This window comes from Polyodon spathula, chromosome 10 (genome assembly GCF_017654505.1).
Source record: "Polyodon spathula isolate WHYD16114869_AA chromosome 10, ASM1765450v1, whole genome shotgun sequence".
NCBI lineage: Eukaryota > Metazoa > Chordata > Actinopteri > Acipenseriformes > Polyodontidae > Polyodon > Polyodon spathula.
In genome coordinates this window covers 19,655,358-19,674,606 of record NC_054543.1, presented here as the reverse complement: position 1 = coordinate 19,674,606, position 19,249 = coordinate 19,655,358, and the positions used below count along the sequence as shown (strand labels likewise).

The window sequence follows — 19,249 nt, the reverse complement described above, 5'->3', positions numbered from 1 at the left end:
AAAGTTCAAGACCACAAAAGTGGGTCATGCAGCAAGTCAATGGTCCTAAACATACAAGCAGATCTACAAAAGAATGGCTGCAGAGGAAGAAATTCCATTCTTTTAGAAAGGCCTAGTCAAAATCCAGACCTAAACCCCATAGAAATGTTGTGGCAGGACCTGAAGCAAGCTGTCCATGCAAGGAAGCCCTCAAATGTCACCAAGTGAAGCAGTTCTGTAAGAAGGAATGGGCCAAAATTCCTTAAAACTGATATGAGAGACTGACCAACAGTTACAGGAAAAGTCATTGCTGCGGTCCCACCAGTTACTGAATCTAAAGGTTCACATACTTTTTCACACATGGATATTAAATGTTGAATCATTTGTTTAATCAGGTTACCTTTATCTAGTATTATGACTTAGATTAAGATCTAATTACATTTTAGTTTTGAAATATGTGAAAATCCCAAAGGGTTCACAAACCTTTTCTCGGCACTGTATGTACTTGGACTCGAATAACAGACCCCAGTGTATCTAATATAAGAAACTATTAATTATGAAAATGTTATTTCATTCCTAAAACAAAAGATCAGATATGGCCTGTTAGTATAAGCCTACTTTCCATTTTAGGCTAAAATTAAAAATAAAAACTAAAGGTTTCTGGCCCATAACTTTCAATCTGTGCATGTTTAATGCAAATAATTAATGCATTTTAAATATCATTAATTGTCTTTGATGTTTATATCTTTTTAACAAAAACAGAACAGTACAGTACACAAACCACTGCAGTTTCTATACCTTCATCACCACACATTACGTTGCTACTACTTAACTGTATTAACACTTATAATCCGCAAACGTTGGAGTCACATGACAAATGGCACACAGTTCAGCGGCTTGGGGGAGGTGGTGGTGTGTGTCACATGATCGAGGCAGCCGGAGTTTGGGAGGTTTTTCAGTGGGATCACGGTAATACATACACACACTGTGGAAACGGGCTGAAATGGTGAGTTTAATCCAAACTGAAAACATTGCGATGCTAATAAGAGTTTTATCTTCACTGAATGTACATTACCTTTCATGTAAACGGGATGTCAAGCTTTATAAGTTGCCTTTACGGCGACCTGTGTTGTTGTTTTAGTCGTACGGCAGGAAAGTGCAGGAGGCCTGTGTTGGTCCCGCGGCTTGATTTGGGGGAGTGACTGAGTTGAGGCCCATCTTCCATAACTTCTATCACAACAATTCATTTGTATTTGAAAGTTAAAAGCATGTTTGAGACGCTGTGAAGTAACATCGTTCCGACATTCCAGGGGTATACGCTTAATTTCCGTGTCAGCCAATGTCTCCCGAGTAAACCTTTACCTGTGGAAGCGTGTCATACTTCCATTGAATTAACAGCACTTATCTCAAGTCTTAGCGAAAACGCGAAATCGCATTGCTATAAAACATACCTGAACTGTGCTCGCTTGTTCTGGCGTCTTGAGAGTATAGCAATAATTCGATTGGCAAATTGTGTATTAACCTTCTTATTATATTTATAATTTTTAACCTTGTTAATGTGACACGGGTCTTTATCATTTGGCAACAGGAAGACGTTTTCTTGAATGAACGCAACGAAACATCAGTGTTTTGTAACTTCTCAGGAGGATTGTAAGTGTTACTGTAGATTTGAAATGTTCAGTCATACAATGAAGCAGGCACTATACGTCTGAAACTAAAGCAAATACAGTTGCAAGCACGAAATAAACATCATTTGAATTATAATCTCAATTTTTCTCCCAAACCTGGCTAAACAACATCTGTTTAAAGGTGGAATTGGGAAATATCAAATCAAGAATCAGTCTTAATGGGTGAAATACAGGATTATTGCCTATTGCTGGGGATGCATATTATATTTTAATAAGGAAGAGTTGCCCAGTCCTGGTCCTGGGGATCCCCTGTGTCTGCTGGTTTTCATTCCAACTGAGCTATCAATTATTTAACTAGACCCTGAATCTTTATAAAATTTATTTATAGTGATCGCGACGCACACGTACGCACCAGTTTGTCTTGGGAGCAACTTTAAATCAACAATGATGCGCCGGCTATCACATTGTCTTTCTGGAGACACCAGAAGATTCCATCAACTAATGCTTCAGAATCTTCTAATGGGAGACCCCTTGAAAAGGAAGAACATGACTTCTTTGTTTTTATATATAGCAAAGATGTTTTCCAGATAAGTACTCCCTCAACAAGAAGCAACAAAGCTGAGCTGGAGATCCTTCATTTTCTTGAAGACCCAAGGAAGGATGTGGCATCTTTTAGAGCAATACCCTTTCATAAAGAAGCTGTTTATATGCTTTATACCCATTCTTCCTTCCTCTGCTCCTGTTCAGCGTCTGTTCTCTTTTGCTGATCTCTTTGCGGATGACCTCTTCCAGAAACGTGTTTTGCTGAAGGAGAACTGTAGTGCCACACACCAATCTACATCAGTGTCTACTGAAAACTACACTAATGTTAGACATTAAATAAATACTGTTTGACTATTCAAAGGTTTTTATATAGAATTACTCCCCACGTCTTGTATTCTTTGGTAAGCTGATGGCTCATTTCATAGACCTGCATATAGATTACAGAAACAACGTTGAAAAACAAACCAGTGTTATTATTTAGTAGATAATATGGGGGGCATTACAGCTATGGCCAAACGTTTTGCATCACACCCTAAAGAATTAATAATGTTATGTTGATATATTGAAATTACATATCACTTTGTAGTTTTCCAAAAATTGAAAAATGTGACATTTTGAAATCTAACATGAAATACTGGACTACTATTGTAGACTATTCAGATGCCATTTTGTAGTTTCTTAAATTGCATGATGTTAAATAAAACATTGAAATTTTGTTCATATAGTTTTTTTTTTTTTTTTTTAATTATGTCTGCATCCAGGTATTCTACTAGATAATGCAAAACTTTTGGCCATATATGTAAATTATGTTCGAGTACATAGCCTACGGTGTGTCACTGATAACAACCATGTGTCCGGGTGCAGACTAGTGGTACCGCACCGTGAAAATGCCTAGCGGTACTGTGTCTCGCTAGTCTGTCTCGGGCTTAAGGCCTACACAACGTATTCTTTATTCCTGTAATATTTTTCTACTTTGTGTTACCTTACGTCTTGCTGTAAAACACAGGCACACGCACAGGCCACGCCTCCCTGCCCCAGCCCCAGGCGGTCTCTGCCTGTGTTCTGAGCAATATAATGGCTTTTATTACTTTTTGAAAACTAACGAATATTTAATGTTGAGAGAATAACCGAACATGAAAATCCTATGTTTGTTCAAGCACTACAATTAGAGCCATCGGTATTCGGTGTTCCGCACTCTTTCAGCATTCTCAGTGCCTCTGGTATTCAGTGCTCCACACTCTCAGTGCTTTCGGTATTCCGTGCTCCACACTGTCAGTGCCTCCGGTATTCAGTGCTCTGCACTCTCTCAGCATTCTCAGTGCCTCTGGTATTCAGCGCTCTGCACTCTCTGTGCCTCTGGTATTCAGTGCTCAGCACTCGCTCAGCATTCTCAATGCCTCTTGTATTCAGTGCTCCACACTCTCAGTGCCTCTGGTATTAAGTGCTCCACACTCTTGGTGCCTTCGGTATTCAGTGCTCCGCACTCTTTCAGCACTCTGAGGGTCTTCAGGATTCAGTGCTCCACACTCTCAGCACTCTCAGTCCCTCCGGTATTCAGTGCTCTGCACTCTCTCAGCATTCTCAGTGTCTCTGGTATTCAGTGCTCCGCACTCTCTGTGCATCCAGTATTCAGTGCTGTGCACTCTCTGTGCCTCCGGTATTCAGTGCTCTGCACTCTCTCAGGGCCTTCAGGATTCAGTGCTCCGCACTCTCAGAGCTTCTGGGATTCAGTGCTCCGCACTCTCGGTGCCTTCAGTATTCAGTGCTCTGCACTCTCTCTGCCTCCGCTGTTCAGTGCTCAGCACTCTCAGGGTCTTCAGGATTCAGTGCTCTGCACTCTCAGCTCTATCAGTGGCTCTGTATTCTTGCTCCGCACTCTGTGCCTTCGATAGTCAGTGCTGCGCACTCTCAGTGGCTCCGGTATTCAGTGCTGCGCTCTCTCATTGCGTTCGGTATTCAGTGCTCTGCACTCTCAGCATTCTCAATGCCTCTTGTATTCAGTGCTCGACACTCTGTGCCTTTGGTATTCAGTGCTTGGCACTCTCTCAGGGCCTTCAGGATTCAGTGCTCCACACTCTTGGTGCCTTCGGTATTCAGTGCTCCACACTCTTGGTGCCTTCGGTATTCAGTGCTCCGCACTCTCTCAGCACTCTGAGGGTCTTCAGGATTCAGTGCTCAGCACTCTCTCAGCATTCTCAATGCCTCCGGTATTCAGTGCTCCACACTCTCTCAGCATTCTCAGGGCCTCCGGTATTCAGTGCTCAGCACTCTCAGCATTGTCAATGTCTCCAGTATTCAGTGCTCCAACTCTGTGCCTCCGGTATTCAGTGCTCAGCACTCTCTCAGCATTCTCAATGCCTCCGGTATTCAGTGCTCCACACTCTCTCAGCATTCTCAGGGCCTCCGGTATTCAGTGATCTGCACTCTCTCAGCATTCTCAGTGCCTCCAGTATTCAGTGCTCCACACTCTCTCTGCACTCTCAGTGCCTCCGGTATTCAGTGCTCTGCACTCTCTCAGCATTCTCAACGCCTCCGGTATTCAGTGCTTCGCACTCTCAGTGCCTCCAGTATTCAGTGCTCCACACTCTCGGTGCCTTCTGTATTCAGTGCTCCACACTCTGTCCGCACTCTCAGTGCTTCCGGTATTCGGTGCTCTGCACTCTCTCAGCATTCTCAATGCCTCCAGTATTCAGTGCTGAGCACTCTCTCCATTCTCAGTGCCTCCGGTATTCAGTGCTCCGCACTCTCTGTGCCTTCGGTTTTCAGTGAGCACTCAGTGCCTCCGGTATTCAGTGCTCCGCACTCTCTCAACACTCTCTGCCTCTGGTATTCAGTGCTCCTCACTCTCTCAACACTCTCTGCCTCTGGTATTCAGTGCTCCTCACTCTCTCAGCACTCTCTGCCTCTGGTATTCAGTGCTCCTCACTCTCTCAGCACTCAGGGTCTTCTGTATTCAGTGCTCAGCACTCTGTCAGCACTTCCTCAGCACTCAATGTTCTAACTTCTACTGCTGCATGATTTAAAAACAAATCTGAATCTGTTCTTTGAGCATTCGGTTGTGACTTTGTAAATATGATTTATATTGGCTTACTTAAAAGCAGATTAAGGATTTACATAAATAATTGACCGATTATTATTTAATCTGCAGATGAATCACATGAACAGCATCTGATCAATTAATAATAAAATCACAATGATTTTCTTTTGCTCTTAGCTGCAGTCTTGGTAATTGTTTTTTTGCACTCTGTGATCGACAGCTAAAAACAACCCTGTTTCACGTATTGATTTCTTATTTTGTTGCGTTGCAGAGTTTCCTTGGAGGTTTGTTTGGTCCAGTGTGTGAAATCGATGTTGTTCTTAATGATGCCGAGACAAGGAAGACGGCAGAAATAAAGACAGAAGATGGCAGAGTAGAAAAACACTTTCTGTTCTACGATGGAGAGTCGGTTTCAGGAAAGGTATGCTCATTTTGGGTAGTCCTTTCTTACTGAAAGCACATCCTTCTGCCTTCATTCATACTGAATTATAGTGAGGTGTGATAGACACATCCCTAATTCCACTACAAGTTTAATTTATTTATAAACACACACCACAACAGAAAGGTTTATGCAACATTTTGCCTTTGATGCAGCAGAACATGTTTTGTAATGTTATGTTTTTACTTTATGGTATGTAATTTAGGACAATTGGTAATAAGGACAATTTCATTGATTATTTTTTTTCCACCTGTGCCATTCTTGCTAGAATCTTACTTTTTTTAAAAGTCTGTAGCTTTCTTGTGTTGCAGACCTTATTCCACAGAGAAAAAAAGACTTGTTATTCTTTTCTTTTTATTCAGTTAAAAAAAGTAATTGAAAAAAAATAACCGCTACTATCGTGATAATCGGTGTATCGTGAAAGAGTGGGCTCGCAACTGTTCATATTGTGGAAATTGACTGTTGTTTCATCCCAAGTAAACTGCCCATCTAATAATACTGTGCATGCCTGTCTAATACTACAGTGTGTGCGGAAAATTTACTGTAATAGAGAAAAATATGGCCCCATTTAATTATGCAGTACACAGCATAGCCTTGAATGTACTATTGACGCTGTTGAGAGTATCTGTAGGATGTTACAAGTAATGAAACACCCAGACTTCTTGGTGTAAATGAGCTGATAGTGAAACAAAACCCATTGTGTACATACTGTTGTCATTTTTGTTTTTTTCTTCATTGGTTTTCCAGGTAAATCTCACTGTTAAACAGACGGGAAAGAGACTAGAGCACCAAGGGATTCGGATTGAATTTGTGGGGCAGATTGGTGAGTCATCTCTGCATTTGTAATACATTGTGCTCCTTTTCTCTAATCAGTGAAGACAGTGGGATCCTATTGGACAGTCCTGTAATGTTAGTCATATTTGTTCCACATTTAATTGTATTTTTGAATTGTTCTTGTATCATAATATAGGGACTGGGAATACATCTGAATTACTGTGCTAGTAATCTTAAAGATTCCCAAAATAACGAGTCAAAGTGTGAGTTTTGAGTTGTAAAGTTATCTAGTCAGGAAAGCACAGGTTCTTGTCCTTGCCTTGCAAAGTAGCTGATATTCACTGGGGATTGCACAGGGATCATCACATTGCCTCTGGCACTCACACCAGTTGGGGAGGAAAAATTGGTACAATCTTTTCATATTCACTGATTGTTGTGAATAAAATAAATTAATAAATATAAATAATAATAAAAAATTAATAAATAATGTTTGTGTCTTATCTACAAAAATGCGAGATCTACGAAGTGATGGCTAAACTACTGTCATTATTTTTCTCTGCAATTTAAAGCTGCTATTATGACAGCGGGATCATAATTAAAATGCACTGATTCTGTCTGTCTGTCGCACTCTACATAGTGAACATAACTGCTTCGTCATAGACTCCTAGCATCTTATAGGCCTTTGGGTATAAAACTGTTTATACTAGGTATAATTTTGTCTCTTGCATGTTAGCAGTTGGTAAAAGGATTTAAAAAGCATGTGTTTGTCATGTGAACTCTGGGTTAGTTTGATCCTTCACCGATGACGGGATCTCAGTCATAGCTGAATTATTGTAAGCAGTCAGAACTGATTTGTGTAGCAGCTGTTTGTGACCTGATGAGCGTCACAATCACATTTGATAGAGCAGCCACCGGGTGTTTTGAACACTCACTTTGGTGCAGCGTTTTCAGTTTAAAGTAATCGTAAAGTCCAGATCTCCAGAGGTAAAAGCCATGAAAGGTTTGTAAGCCAGCCTGCAGCGTAACCTAACCCGATTATAATACTGAGCAGGAAATATATTTACGCATTGGAGCACTGTGAAAAAAACTCCTAGCTATTCAAAGAACAAGCATTGACTGCTCAGGTTAAGAATACGATCCGCTTTGAGGACAGATATTTGTTCAGAGGCACCTTTTAGGTATTATAATAAAGGGATCGTCTACATTTTCTTAATACAAGCCTATCCCATTTCTTACCCGTTTACTATTCTAGTGTTTGTGTTCTCTATCATTCTCTGCTGTTTCTGCATTGAATGTTATTTATTAGCATTACTAACTAATGTTCTTTTTTAACCACTGAAAAAGCTGATTTTTCTGAAATGAGGTTTAGAGATGGCTACTTGAGGGTTTTGAACTGCAGTTGCAGCAACTGTGAGTTATTAAGTGGGAAATACAAAATCACAGCTGTTGAGGGTCAGAAATTACAGCTGCACACTCCTAGTGGTAGTTTTTCAAACCAACTCATTTAATTAATTGTGTGATTGAAATAGGACACCAGGAAGTCTGCTAAATAGAAAACACTGATAAAAATGTAACTGGTAAGAAATTAAATATTTAGAAAATGTATCCTTAATGCCTTTTTTTCCTTTTTCAGAGCTATTCAGTGACAAGAGCAACACCCATGAGTTTGTGAACCTGGTGAAGGAGCTGGCCCTGCCAGGAGAGCTGACCCAGGACAGGAGCTATGACTTCGAGTTCATGCAGGTGGAGAAGCCATATGAATCCTACATGGGCGCCAATGTCCGCCTCAGGTATTCTCCTACTTTCCTTTATATTGAGGCCACATGGGTGCTTTAAACTTAAAAAGCAAGCAGAATGTGAAGAGACTGAAACAGAAAATGATATGCAACGTTAATGTAAAGAAGATGAAGAATACATGGGGAGTGTGACTGATATTTTATTGCATACAAGGTTGCCCTTAAAATCTTTGACAGTAATTGAGAAATAAATGACAATACAAATAAATAAGACAAAAATATGTGCTTTCAATAAATATGCTCCGACAGCTGGAGTGGTCTGATGAATTTGATTATCCCCTCTGGGTATGCAAATAGTTTTACCTACAGTGTCTATATGATCCATTTGTGGTTTTACTTGGTAAAGACATTTTGTAGCACAAGTTACATGAAACTGGGGATATAAAGAGGTGCACATCATTTATGCCTTTATGTACATACTTATGTCATGGATTATCCAATTGTGAAAATTTGCTAACCATAGAAAGTATCAGAATCTGGGGATGTATGTTTCTCTAATATTTTCTCTATTGCTCAGCCTTGTTATATTATTTATGCTTTTGTGTGTGTTTGTTTGCTGCCTAGTCATTAAATGTGATCAGCTGTAGTGACTCATTTCCTTCTATACCTTATCATACATGTCCTTTGCCCTCCTTATGTGTTCACATTACACAAGACTGTATGATTCCAACATATTTTATATATATATGTGTGTGTGTGTGTGTGTGTAATATATATATAGATTATATATATATATATATATTATATATATATATATATTATATATATATATATATCAGAATTATTTATTATATTAAATATATTTATAATATAAAATTCAGAACTTTACTAGTTAAATGTTACATTTTGTTTGATGTTTCTTTGAGGACGGTTTCTTTTTCCGTTTTCCCAAAAGGTATTTCCTTAAAGTGACGATAGTGAGAAGGCTGTCAGACTTAATCAAGGAGTATGACCTCATAGTACATCAGCTGGCCTGCTACCCAGATGTGAACAACTCCATCAAAATGGAAGTGGGGATAGAAGACTGTCTACACATAGAGTTTGAATACAACAAGTCCAAGTAAGTTTTGCACCTGAAGAGATGTTTGAGGTCTTGAAAGTTAGGGATTTTGTATCCTAGTTAATATAATAAATAGTCTCAAAACTATTACCAGTTTTTGTAATTAACTTTCTATAACACTGGGCAGTCCTGCTTGAGCTCAGTTATGTTCAGATAAGGGGGTGTGTTTTCTTCCTCCCATTGTTTGTTTAACCTAGTTCAGCAGTAGTTCCTGCACGCGCTGGTTTAACTCAAGAAAAAATTGGTGCATTCTCAAGAGACAAAAATAGTACCAGTAAGAATTGTATGAACAATTGAAGTACTTTGCATGTAGTGGATAGAAGGAAACAGTATTTTTTTTGTGGTTTCTTAAAATGTTTTGTGCACAAAAGACTAAAGTATGTACTAAAAGCACAGCATAGTTTTAATGTAGATCACCAAGTGGTTCTTGAATGAATAATATGTGTTTTTTAAAGCTGGTATTGATACTTATTCTCCCTATCATTAATTTTTGTCTTAACAAAATGGTCCATCATTAAATGACCATTTGATCTTATTATGCGTCATACAGTAGCCAATCAGGACAATTGCATGTATTGCGTCGCAGCCTGCATATTGTCATAGAGTGCATATCGTATCATGAGATTAGTGTATTGCTTCACCCCTGTTTCTAATTGTTCTGATATCAATATGCTACCAATGGAAACAAACAAGGTCCATATGAAATTGCTTTCATCCCAGGTGTAGATGGAAAGAAGTAATAAAAATAGTCTGTTTTACAGGCCATGATTTAGCACTGATCTTGGGCTACCTTGAAGTTTAGTGCTACTTATGGTTTGTTAAAGCATTCAGATTATGCACTATGGCAGTTTAACATGGTATTTTCTCCTTTCAAGTAATTGAAGTTCATGTCTAGACAGACATCCCCCATTATAGTACAGTAATAAGCAGGGAGCACTGGGCATCACACTGCTGTTTTAATTATCTAGTTGTTAGACTGCTGTAAACATAATCTTTTCCTTTTTTTTTTTTTGTAAAGGTATCACTTAAAAGATGTTATTGTGGGCAAAATCTACTTTTTGTTAGTGAGAATTAAAATCCAGCACATGGAGCTTCAACTAATCAAAAAGGAGATTACTGGCATAGGTAAGGCTGACGTTAGTTATGAGTGTTGTCTTGTACCATGTTCTGTTCATTTCACTACAACTGTAGGAAAACAGGTGACTTTTCTATTGCATGTCAAAACAGTAACAACCCAGCCAGCAACCTATAGTATTGATGAAGCTCCAACACTGGGTATGGCTGGTTGAACCTGGAATAGAACATATCTCACTCTATTTCTGTACCAGGCAGTATGCAAGGCCAAGGGAGGATGCACCAAGATTAATTAAAGCCGTCCTTGGCACATGTAGTTTCATTACGTTGTAGTGAAATAAATGTCTACTTCTCAAAGGTCAGACTATTTGGATAGAGCACAAAGAGAACTTTCCAGCAATAGTTTAACTTTTTACTATAGCAATGTAACAATAAGAAACAAGTTATTGGTACTTTTATGTCATTGGGCAAATACTTGGTGCAAGCCATAATAGTAGTACAGTATTTCATGTTAGATTTCAAAATGTTGCATATTTTAATGTCAGTTTTTTGTTAAGTATATGGAACTACAAAGCTGTATGTAATTCAATATGTTAACGTAATATTATTCAGCAGGTTTCATTCGATTTTATGAAGCAAAATGAGTTAATTCTGTAGGGTGATGCAAAACTTTTGGCTGTAGCTGTAGTAGAAGTATACCTACAGTTAAAACATTGTTTGTGCACGTGTTATTTTCCAATAACATTTTCATGAAAAAAAACATTAACATAAGCTATCTATTGTAATAAGCTAAACAGTGGTGCATTTTAATACTGCACTTTTATAACTTAATACAAATTCTAATGTTTTCCCACAGGGCTGGTTTGCCTACTAACAATACTACATAGAATACAAATACAATAAAAATGAGCTGAAAAAAGATGTGCCCTATAGTAGGGCTGGGACGATAGTGTTTTTTTTTTTTTTTTTTTTTTTACTATCGATACATCATTTTTTCAGAATGTAAAAGAAACGTGTAAATAATAAGTTACATATACACCCACCCCTTGTTATATCACCCCCTGCTATACTGTGAATTCGGATCGTTCCTGGAGTTGGCTCCTCATTTTTACTGTCTAACTGCATATGCCTTAGCTGCTATATACATAGGCACTTACAATTACTGTTCGTTTTATTTCGTACTGCACATCACAAACAAAAATGTACAAAACAATTTAAAACAAAGTATTACTATCGTACTGTTACCATATTCACACATATTGCACAATAACACAAAGCAAGTTAAATGTCTACTTGCTGAAGCGGTTTTTATTTTAGCCAACAAGGTGCTCACGTGTGGCAACAATGCGCTAGCAAAAGCCACAAGGCAGTGGCGTCAGCTCCCTAGCAACAAGCCTCATATGTTGCTGTTGGGAATTGATTATTTCAATGCAGCAGGTTTGTGCATTTGAGAAAGGAGAGAGAGACTCATGAAATTAAGTGGAGACTCAAGTTGATGAGAAGCAACTACCCTCCGCTGTACTAATTAAAACGGTGTGGTGCTTTTTATATGAAAAATGAGGAAAGGCAGGTTGCGTAGCGGATTTATACTGGACCCTGACACACCCGATAAAACAAGGGAGTGGTTGTACAGTATTTATTTGTTAGCCTATTTGTTTTTTCCTTAGATTTATTTTGGACCCCGACACCCGCGATATATCGAGTGGGTGGTGTATTTTCATCAAATCTAATCACGAAAAACTTAAAACTACACATTTCTAATTATTTATATCTGGTCACACTGTTGGCGAGGTTCCCCACAAAAAGTTACAAATATTACTGTCTTATCTTCAGATGTCTTGACAGCAACCGGATTAGAGGAAAAAAAAAATCTTTAACGGGGAACACAAGAATAACGCTTTACAAGTCCAACATAAGTCTGTGCTCTCCCCAGAGCTTACTTTCTGTTTTTATTCAGAAATATTATGACATCCACACTGTGCGGTTTCAAAGAAGAATGAAGTTTGTTCACAACCATCCCTGCTTTGCTGAGCACACGCTCGATCGGGACCGATGCTGCAGGGATACTTAACAGGGATACTTGCTCTTTGCCAAGGCTGCTAGGTTGGGAAAACATGTCTGGTTATTTTTACTCCAAATCAATAACTGGACATTTTAATTCAAGAAGGTGTTCAAACATATAATAAACTTTGTTCCACCTTGTTTGTATGTCCTGTATTAACTTGAGTGGTGCTTTTTCTGTCTTCAGCATTTCTGTTTGTTTCCTATTTAAAGCACTTGTTGCCACCTCACTCTTTATAATGTGCAGCCATTCTCCTTGCTGCTGCCACTAACGTATGGACTTGTACATCCTCCAAGGTTTTCTAAATGCAGAAATTTATATTGTGCCCTGTACAGCTCACACTTTCCACTCTACCAAAAAGTAACACAGCATGCTCGCTTGCAGAAATCAAAGACATTGCTCTGCAAACATTGGCCTTGTTATCATAAACACAATCTATTACTTTTGTAACCACTTCAAACTCTGTGTTTATGTGATTGATCGTTTCTGCTAAATTCACAGCTGTGTGTCTCTCGTGTAATTTTCATGTCGCAATACTTTTGACTCGAGTGAATGTTAAACGCTTCTTGTGCCATGCTTGTCCATCCTTGTAGTGATGGACATTGAATTACACTCCTGACTTAAATCCTGTCAAAGCTTTTCTTTTGCACGTTCGTGGTCCAGAGTAATGAATTTGGAGATTGTCTTTCGGTCTTTCATAGCCCGGAGCAAGATTCACAGTCAGATTTTTTTTAAACGCAGCTCCCGCTACTATACTAACAGCTCTGATATCTTGTGCTCTGAATCTTTTTGGATCAACTTTCTTTCCAAAATAATCTGTCACTGAGGGTGTTGCTTCCTTTAGTTTGTTTTACTTGTGTTCCCGCTGTCGTGTTTTGTCAGGTGCTGTCTTACTAAATATCCCGTAGGTTGGTGGTATTGGCACAGAAGCTCATTAAAACTCCACAAACAGCACATTTTAGTTTCCCATTTTGTTCTTTTGTAAAAAAAAAAAAAAAAAAAAAAAACAACTGAAGGCATTATTTTAAAATTAAATTAAGTCAACAATTTGACTAGCAAAGTCTGATCCTGAAGTGCAGCCTACCTCTAATCTCTTCTCTAAGTTTTTTTTTTTTGTTTTTGTCATGCTTATGCTGAAAATGTACGTGCTACAGTGGCCGGGAAGTTTTTTTTTTTTATTATTATTATTTAAAGGAACCAAAGGAAAGGCAAGGAATAAGAGTGTAGATTTACATTTTGCTGGTCCTATTACACAAAACGGTCCTATTAATGCATTTTTCTTTTCTTTTTTTTTTTTTTTTTCAAACCATCAATGGTTATTCCATTGATTCAATGCTTTGTCCCAGCCCTACCCTGTAGTATGGACGTCGTCGGTCCGAGTCTAGGCTATTCCTTTGCCGAAACAAGGAAGGGAGCTCCCATGGGGCGGCGCACAATTGGCCGAGTGCCTCCCTGGGGGAGGGAGGGTTAGGTCGGCCAGGGTGTCCTTGGCTCACTGCACCAGCGACCCTTGTGATCTGGCCGGGCACCTGCGGCCTTGCCTGCAAGCTGCCCAGAGTTACGTTGTCCTCCGACGCAGTAGCTCTGGGTGGCTGCATGGTGAGTCTGCAGTGTGTAATAAAGCGGGCGGCACCCCTCCCGAATCAGAGCCATAGTGGTAACGGTGAGCTGAGCTAAAAAAAAAATAAATAAAAACAATAATTGGACACTACTAAATTGGGGAGAAAATAACAAAAAAAAAAACTAATTGGCAACTACTGTGTTATAAAAAAGGAGCGCTCAAAAGTAAATTAATAATATTTCTAACTGATTTATATGTGCATATAATTTCCCAGGACCTAGTACTACTACTGAGACTGAAACCATTGCTAAGTATGAGATCATGGATGGAGCTCCAGTGAAAGGTAGGAATAAAGAAACTTCTGAAATGTTTTCTTTTGGTTGAAGAAAGATGTATATGTTGGTGTGACCTGCTGGCTTGTGGGTGACGTCAGACCAGGAAGACAGTGGCAGTGCTGACAGCGAGGCAAGGTTCTCCTCCAGAGGCACCGCTGGCTGCGGAAAGGCTGACAGCAGGGTGGCACACTTTGCCAGTGGAATTGCTGCTAATGTCAACACTGGTAGCAGCAAGGCTGACAGCGTAAATGCTGACAGCACACAGGCTGGCTCCTCTAGCCAGGGCAAACCTGGCAGTGACAATGCTGTTAGCGGAAATACTGACATGGCACCAGCAGGCTCCTCCAGCAGGGGTATTCTTGGCAGCGGAAATGCCAGTAGGTGCCGCAAAAAGGAAATGCCACAGAAAAGACTTGTATCATTATAGATTTTCTATCAAGGATATATTGTCAACTTTGAATAGAAATGTAATTCTTCCAGCTTTTTAAGATTTGTGTAAGATAGCGAGTCTGTCATTCATTTGTGGTTCAGCATTTTTTATTGATCTGGATTTGATTTAATCCTGGATTTATTTTTTTTTAAGAACATTTGAGAGCACTGTGGAATCTGCCTGGATTGCATCAGCCACCTATCTGTGGTTAACCCAAGATCACCCCTAAAAATAAGTGGTGGATTCCTTGCGACTGTATAATGCTCTTTTTAAAAAAAAAAAAAAAAAACACTCGAGTACATGTTGATCAAATCAACCTCTGTCACTTGTTTCCTAATTTTTACATTTGTTTGTTACAGGTGAATCTATTCCTATCAGGCTTTTTCTAGCAGGATATGACCTCACTCCCACAATGAGAGATGTGAACAAGAAGTTCTCTGTGCGCTACTTCCTCAACCTGGTTCTAGTGGATGAAGAGGACAGGCGGTACTTCAAACAGCAGGTACACACCAGTTAGAGGTAGCACCGAAGAATCATAGAAAAGTCACTGTAAACCTGAGAAACTGGTAGTCCAGTAATCTCACGTCACATGATTGACGCATGTAGCTTTAGATGGCCAACTGTAGTTAGGGGTGTGTGGCAGTCTGGCTGAGGGGTGACGTCAGAACCAGGAAAGGAACACACAGTACTGCGGGGTGATGTGGTGAACTGAATGCGCTGCTGTGCGGTTTATTATTAAACAGAAAAATAAATAGTTTGAAACAAAAAACAAAACAGCGCGGTGGCCAGAAAAATAGACAAACGGACAGAGTGGATGAACACTAAACAAATATCATGCGAGTCCTCTCGCACGAGTAGCATTTGCTATATTTTATTTTAAATTAACTCTCCTCTCTCTCACCCGTTCTCCACTTCCCAAACACACAACACACAAATAAACACAGGGGCGGGGCACATTGCCACAGGTTGTTACTTTATTTACACAGTATATCGCTATACAAGACCAAAAACACAACCTAGCTCATTGCAGTTCACCAAGTGGTTCTTGAATGAAGAAAAAGTGTATGTTACATTTGGTGTAAATACATATCTCATTTAACAAAGTAGTCCATCATTAAATGATAATTTGATCTTATTACGCATCATACAAGTTAGCCCATCTGGACCATCGCATGTATTGTGATACCTAGTATATCCTGACTGCATATCGCTATACAGTAGTCCGTCGATAAACCTGACATGTTGGGAGACAGGCAGGTTGTCCGAAATAACCAGGTGTCCAGATTTAAAAAAAAATTCACGCACACATACATTTATAATGCTCATTGTATTTAAAATTGTATAAATCATTGTGCTAAAATAACATTGTACACATTTAATTATGTACAAATTTAAATCTGTACAGTCGGCCTATATAGTAGTAAACAGTAGTAAAATCAAATGAATACCTAGTGCACTTTCTTTTTTACTTTAACCTGTAGGCTGTCGCTAACACAAAATAAATCATTTTGCTGCATTGTACACATTAATGTACAATGCAAAAATAAAAGATTTTTTTAAATTGAAGCTAAATGATTTTAGTTCATTTTCCTTTTTACCATAGCTTACCTAGTACACAATTAACACAAAATAGATCATGGTGCCTTATTGACACATTATGATATTAGCCCTTTTCCAACTGATCGATCAGTTAGTTTAAACTTTGTAGAGTTTACATGGCCTCTTTTTTAATCATGTACTTAATTATAGAGATTTAGTAGACTACTTGTATCTGTTCTGTTTATTTTCATCCTGTCTTTGGCATCAGCGCAGCAGCGGGGGGGGCGTTCTAGGTATTTCCCCCCCCCCCCCCCCAGTATACGTCTTTGAATCATACAATTTATTGACCTAGCATCACACTACATTGGTTATTATTGGATGACATACGTTGTGTCCAGCATATCCGAATGTACTAATGTACCGTATTAGCGAGGGACTGCTGTACATATCGTATCAATACATTAGTACAGCCCTACAGCTAAGGAATAAAAACCACAACAGACCTAACCCTTATTTAATTTCTGACTTATTTAAAAATAAGATGAACCAATTTAAGCTGTTATATGTTGGGTTGTCTTAATGCACAGTAGACAAGTAGTTCAATTTGTCAATCAAAATGTGTTTTTGTTTGCCTTCAAATATAAGAATGAACCTAAAAAAGGCATTGAAGTAACTTACAAAAAAAGATGGTGATTAAGTAGATTCAAGAAAATGCACAGAGTCCTTTTCTTCAATCAGTTGCCAGGTTTATTGAAATATGCAGGGAGTCTGGTCCCAGGTACAGGACAAACAGAATACTCATCATTACAATGTTTGCATGACATTAAATACCCTTCTGTATAAATGGTCCATCTCCCCTTTCTCTGACACTTAACCAATTGCAAAGGTAATTTAATTTATTGTGTGTGTCTAGTGTGACAACCTCTGAACTCAGTGCATTCTTCACACTCCTGGAGACAAAAGGTCCATACATCTGCCTTTTGTTATCTTCTTGGGACCCCCTTTGATCCTAGTGGCATTATCTCTTTCGATCTCTCTGAAGTCTTTAGAGCCTGTTCCCTTCTAGCACAGCATTGTTATCTCGTTAGCTTGCAGTCAATGTTGGGCAAGAGCTTGTAGACGCAATGTCTCTATCAATGGTTAGCAGTACCTGCAATTTGAACCAAACAGTCTGCTATCTGCAATATTATCTCCAGTATAGCTCTGCCAGTCCACATGCATAGCAAACTGCTAATCAATTCTCGATCCATGTTTTCCAACAGGCATAATACTAATTTATTTCTGTTTTTATTTCCCGTTCTAGGAAATTGTTCTGTGGAGAAAAGCACCTGAGAAGATCCGAAAGCGCACCAATTTCCACCAACGCTACGAGTCCCCTGAGTCCCGGCCAACCCTCTCTGCTGAACAGCCTGAAATGTGAAGAGCTTACACAAGCAAACCGGCGGTGTGGAGAGAAGCGCAGCGAGCTGTAACGAACAGAGAGTGGCCCAAATCCACACGATCTCACCATCTTCGTCCATCCTATGCGGCTGCGGTTACTCTACGTCCTTCAAGTCTGCGGACTTTCTCTCTCCAAAACACTGGATCGTTCGGAAACTACCATTTTATACTGCACATTTTACCCATTTGTTTAATAACTTAATGCACTTGGATATGCAGTGAGCTTCAGAGAAAAGTCTGTTTATAAATATTTCAAGAATGTTCCCCGTGCATGTAGGCTGGTTAATGTATATGGATGAGAAGATACATGTGTTAGATGTTGGTTACAGGTTTTCTGACACACATTGGGACGTGGCACAGCTGACCCCCAGGTGCCATAAGAATTTGCTGTAAGATGTACACGATTTAAGTTGGAGTTTTTTTTTTTTTTTCTCATAACTTATGTAGTGTTTCTTCTGTGATTTACACCATCATTTGTTCCGTTTTACTAATATTTCACTTTAATGTATTAAAAGCTCCCCTGTCGAGGTTAGATTTACTTTTACTACTCTCTTTCTTAGACTAGAAATGTAGATGTTTATGTTCAAAGTAGTGCTGTTATACAAGGCTAAAAAATATCCAGCGTTTATCAATTCATTTAAATATCCATTTTGAGTCCTTCAAACATTTGATAGCCTTTTTTTTTGTAGATCACCTTGTATCATTGGTACAACACATGCACTGGTTGATTTATATTTACTAAGAAGATAAGGCCACTTTGCTCTATGAAAGTGTAAATAATGTGGAAAGCTAACAGTGCCATTGTTAAGTGACTGAAACACAACCCAGGCAGATCTACATTTGTTTTAAGCCCCACCCCCCATGCAAGGAATAGATGAAGGTTATTACAGATATGCTGACAACTTGCATGTACGCTCTTTTTTTTACATTTGCCTGATTTGAACAACAGCAAAAAGAAAGTATGTGAGCATTAAAACTGTATATATGCAGGCCACAGACTATCTATCCATCTACAATAAATATTAAAAAATGTCCACTGGTAGGTTGTGTTGTCCTGCAATCAGAGTTGCACACCAAAACACTACAAATAAAGGAAGTTATAAGAAGTACCTTGGTATTGTTTAGAAAAATATTGAAATGCATGTATTTATCAATCAGAAATATTCTTAGATCTCTTAGTTTTATATCCACTTGCAAGGTCAGAGAAGAAGCCCTTATTTTGAAGCAGAGGGATAAAACTCCATATAAAGCTGTCAAGAAATGCAATGGCTTCAGCCTTCAAGTTGCTGCTATATTGGCATTGTTATTCCTTTCACACAAGGATGGTTTGTTTGTCAACTGACAGCTGAAATTATGCCCTTGATTGAGAATAATTATTGCTTGGCTACAGCTTTTTCTCTAACAACTGTGCTTTAAATATGGCTAGACAACTTGGCTTTAACTGTTCCAACAAACTTCTACACAAACCAAATGTACAGACGATCCTCGACTTACGACGCACGGCACTTCTGACTCTTGCATTATTACCCTGCTTCGACTTAACGACATCGAC

At 39.0% G+C, this 19,249-nt stretch overlaps 1 protein-coding gene across 1 annotated transcript; it reads left to right on the top strand.

The window, feature by feature from the left end:
- Positions 1-901: 901 nt before the first annotated feature.
- Positions 902-18,729, top strand: LOC121321906 (vacuolar protein sorting-associated protein 26A-like). The gene is made up of 9 exons (XM_041261288.1): positions 902-985; positions 5,459-5,608; positions 6,374-6,449; positions 8,034-8,190; positions 9,092-9,256; positions 10,275-10,381; positions 14,228-14,296; positions 15,078-15,220; positions 17,561-18,729. The coding sequence occupies exons 1-9, from the start codon at positions 983-985 to the stop codon at positions 17,675-17,677; spliced, it is 987 nt and encodes a 328-aa protein (XP_041117222.1). The 5' UTR covers positions 902-982; the 3' UTR covers positions 17,678-18,729.
- The last annotated feature ends 520 nt before the right edge of the window (positions 18,730-19,249 follow it).

What these genes read in the sequence shown, in the direction of transcription:
- LOC121321906 (XM_041261288.1), top strand. An exon ending in TGAATTTGTGGGGCAGATTG is followed by an intron (nt 6,450 to 8,033) that starts GTGAGTCATCTC and finishes TTCCTTTTTCAG; the next exon opens with AGCTATTCAGTGACAAGAGC. An exon ending in GGATGGAGCTCCAGTGAAAG is followed by an intron (nt 14,297 to 15,077) that starts GTAGGAATAAAG and finishes TGTTTGTTACAG; the next exon opens with GTGAATCTATTCCTATCAGG.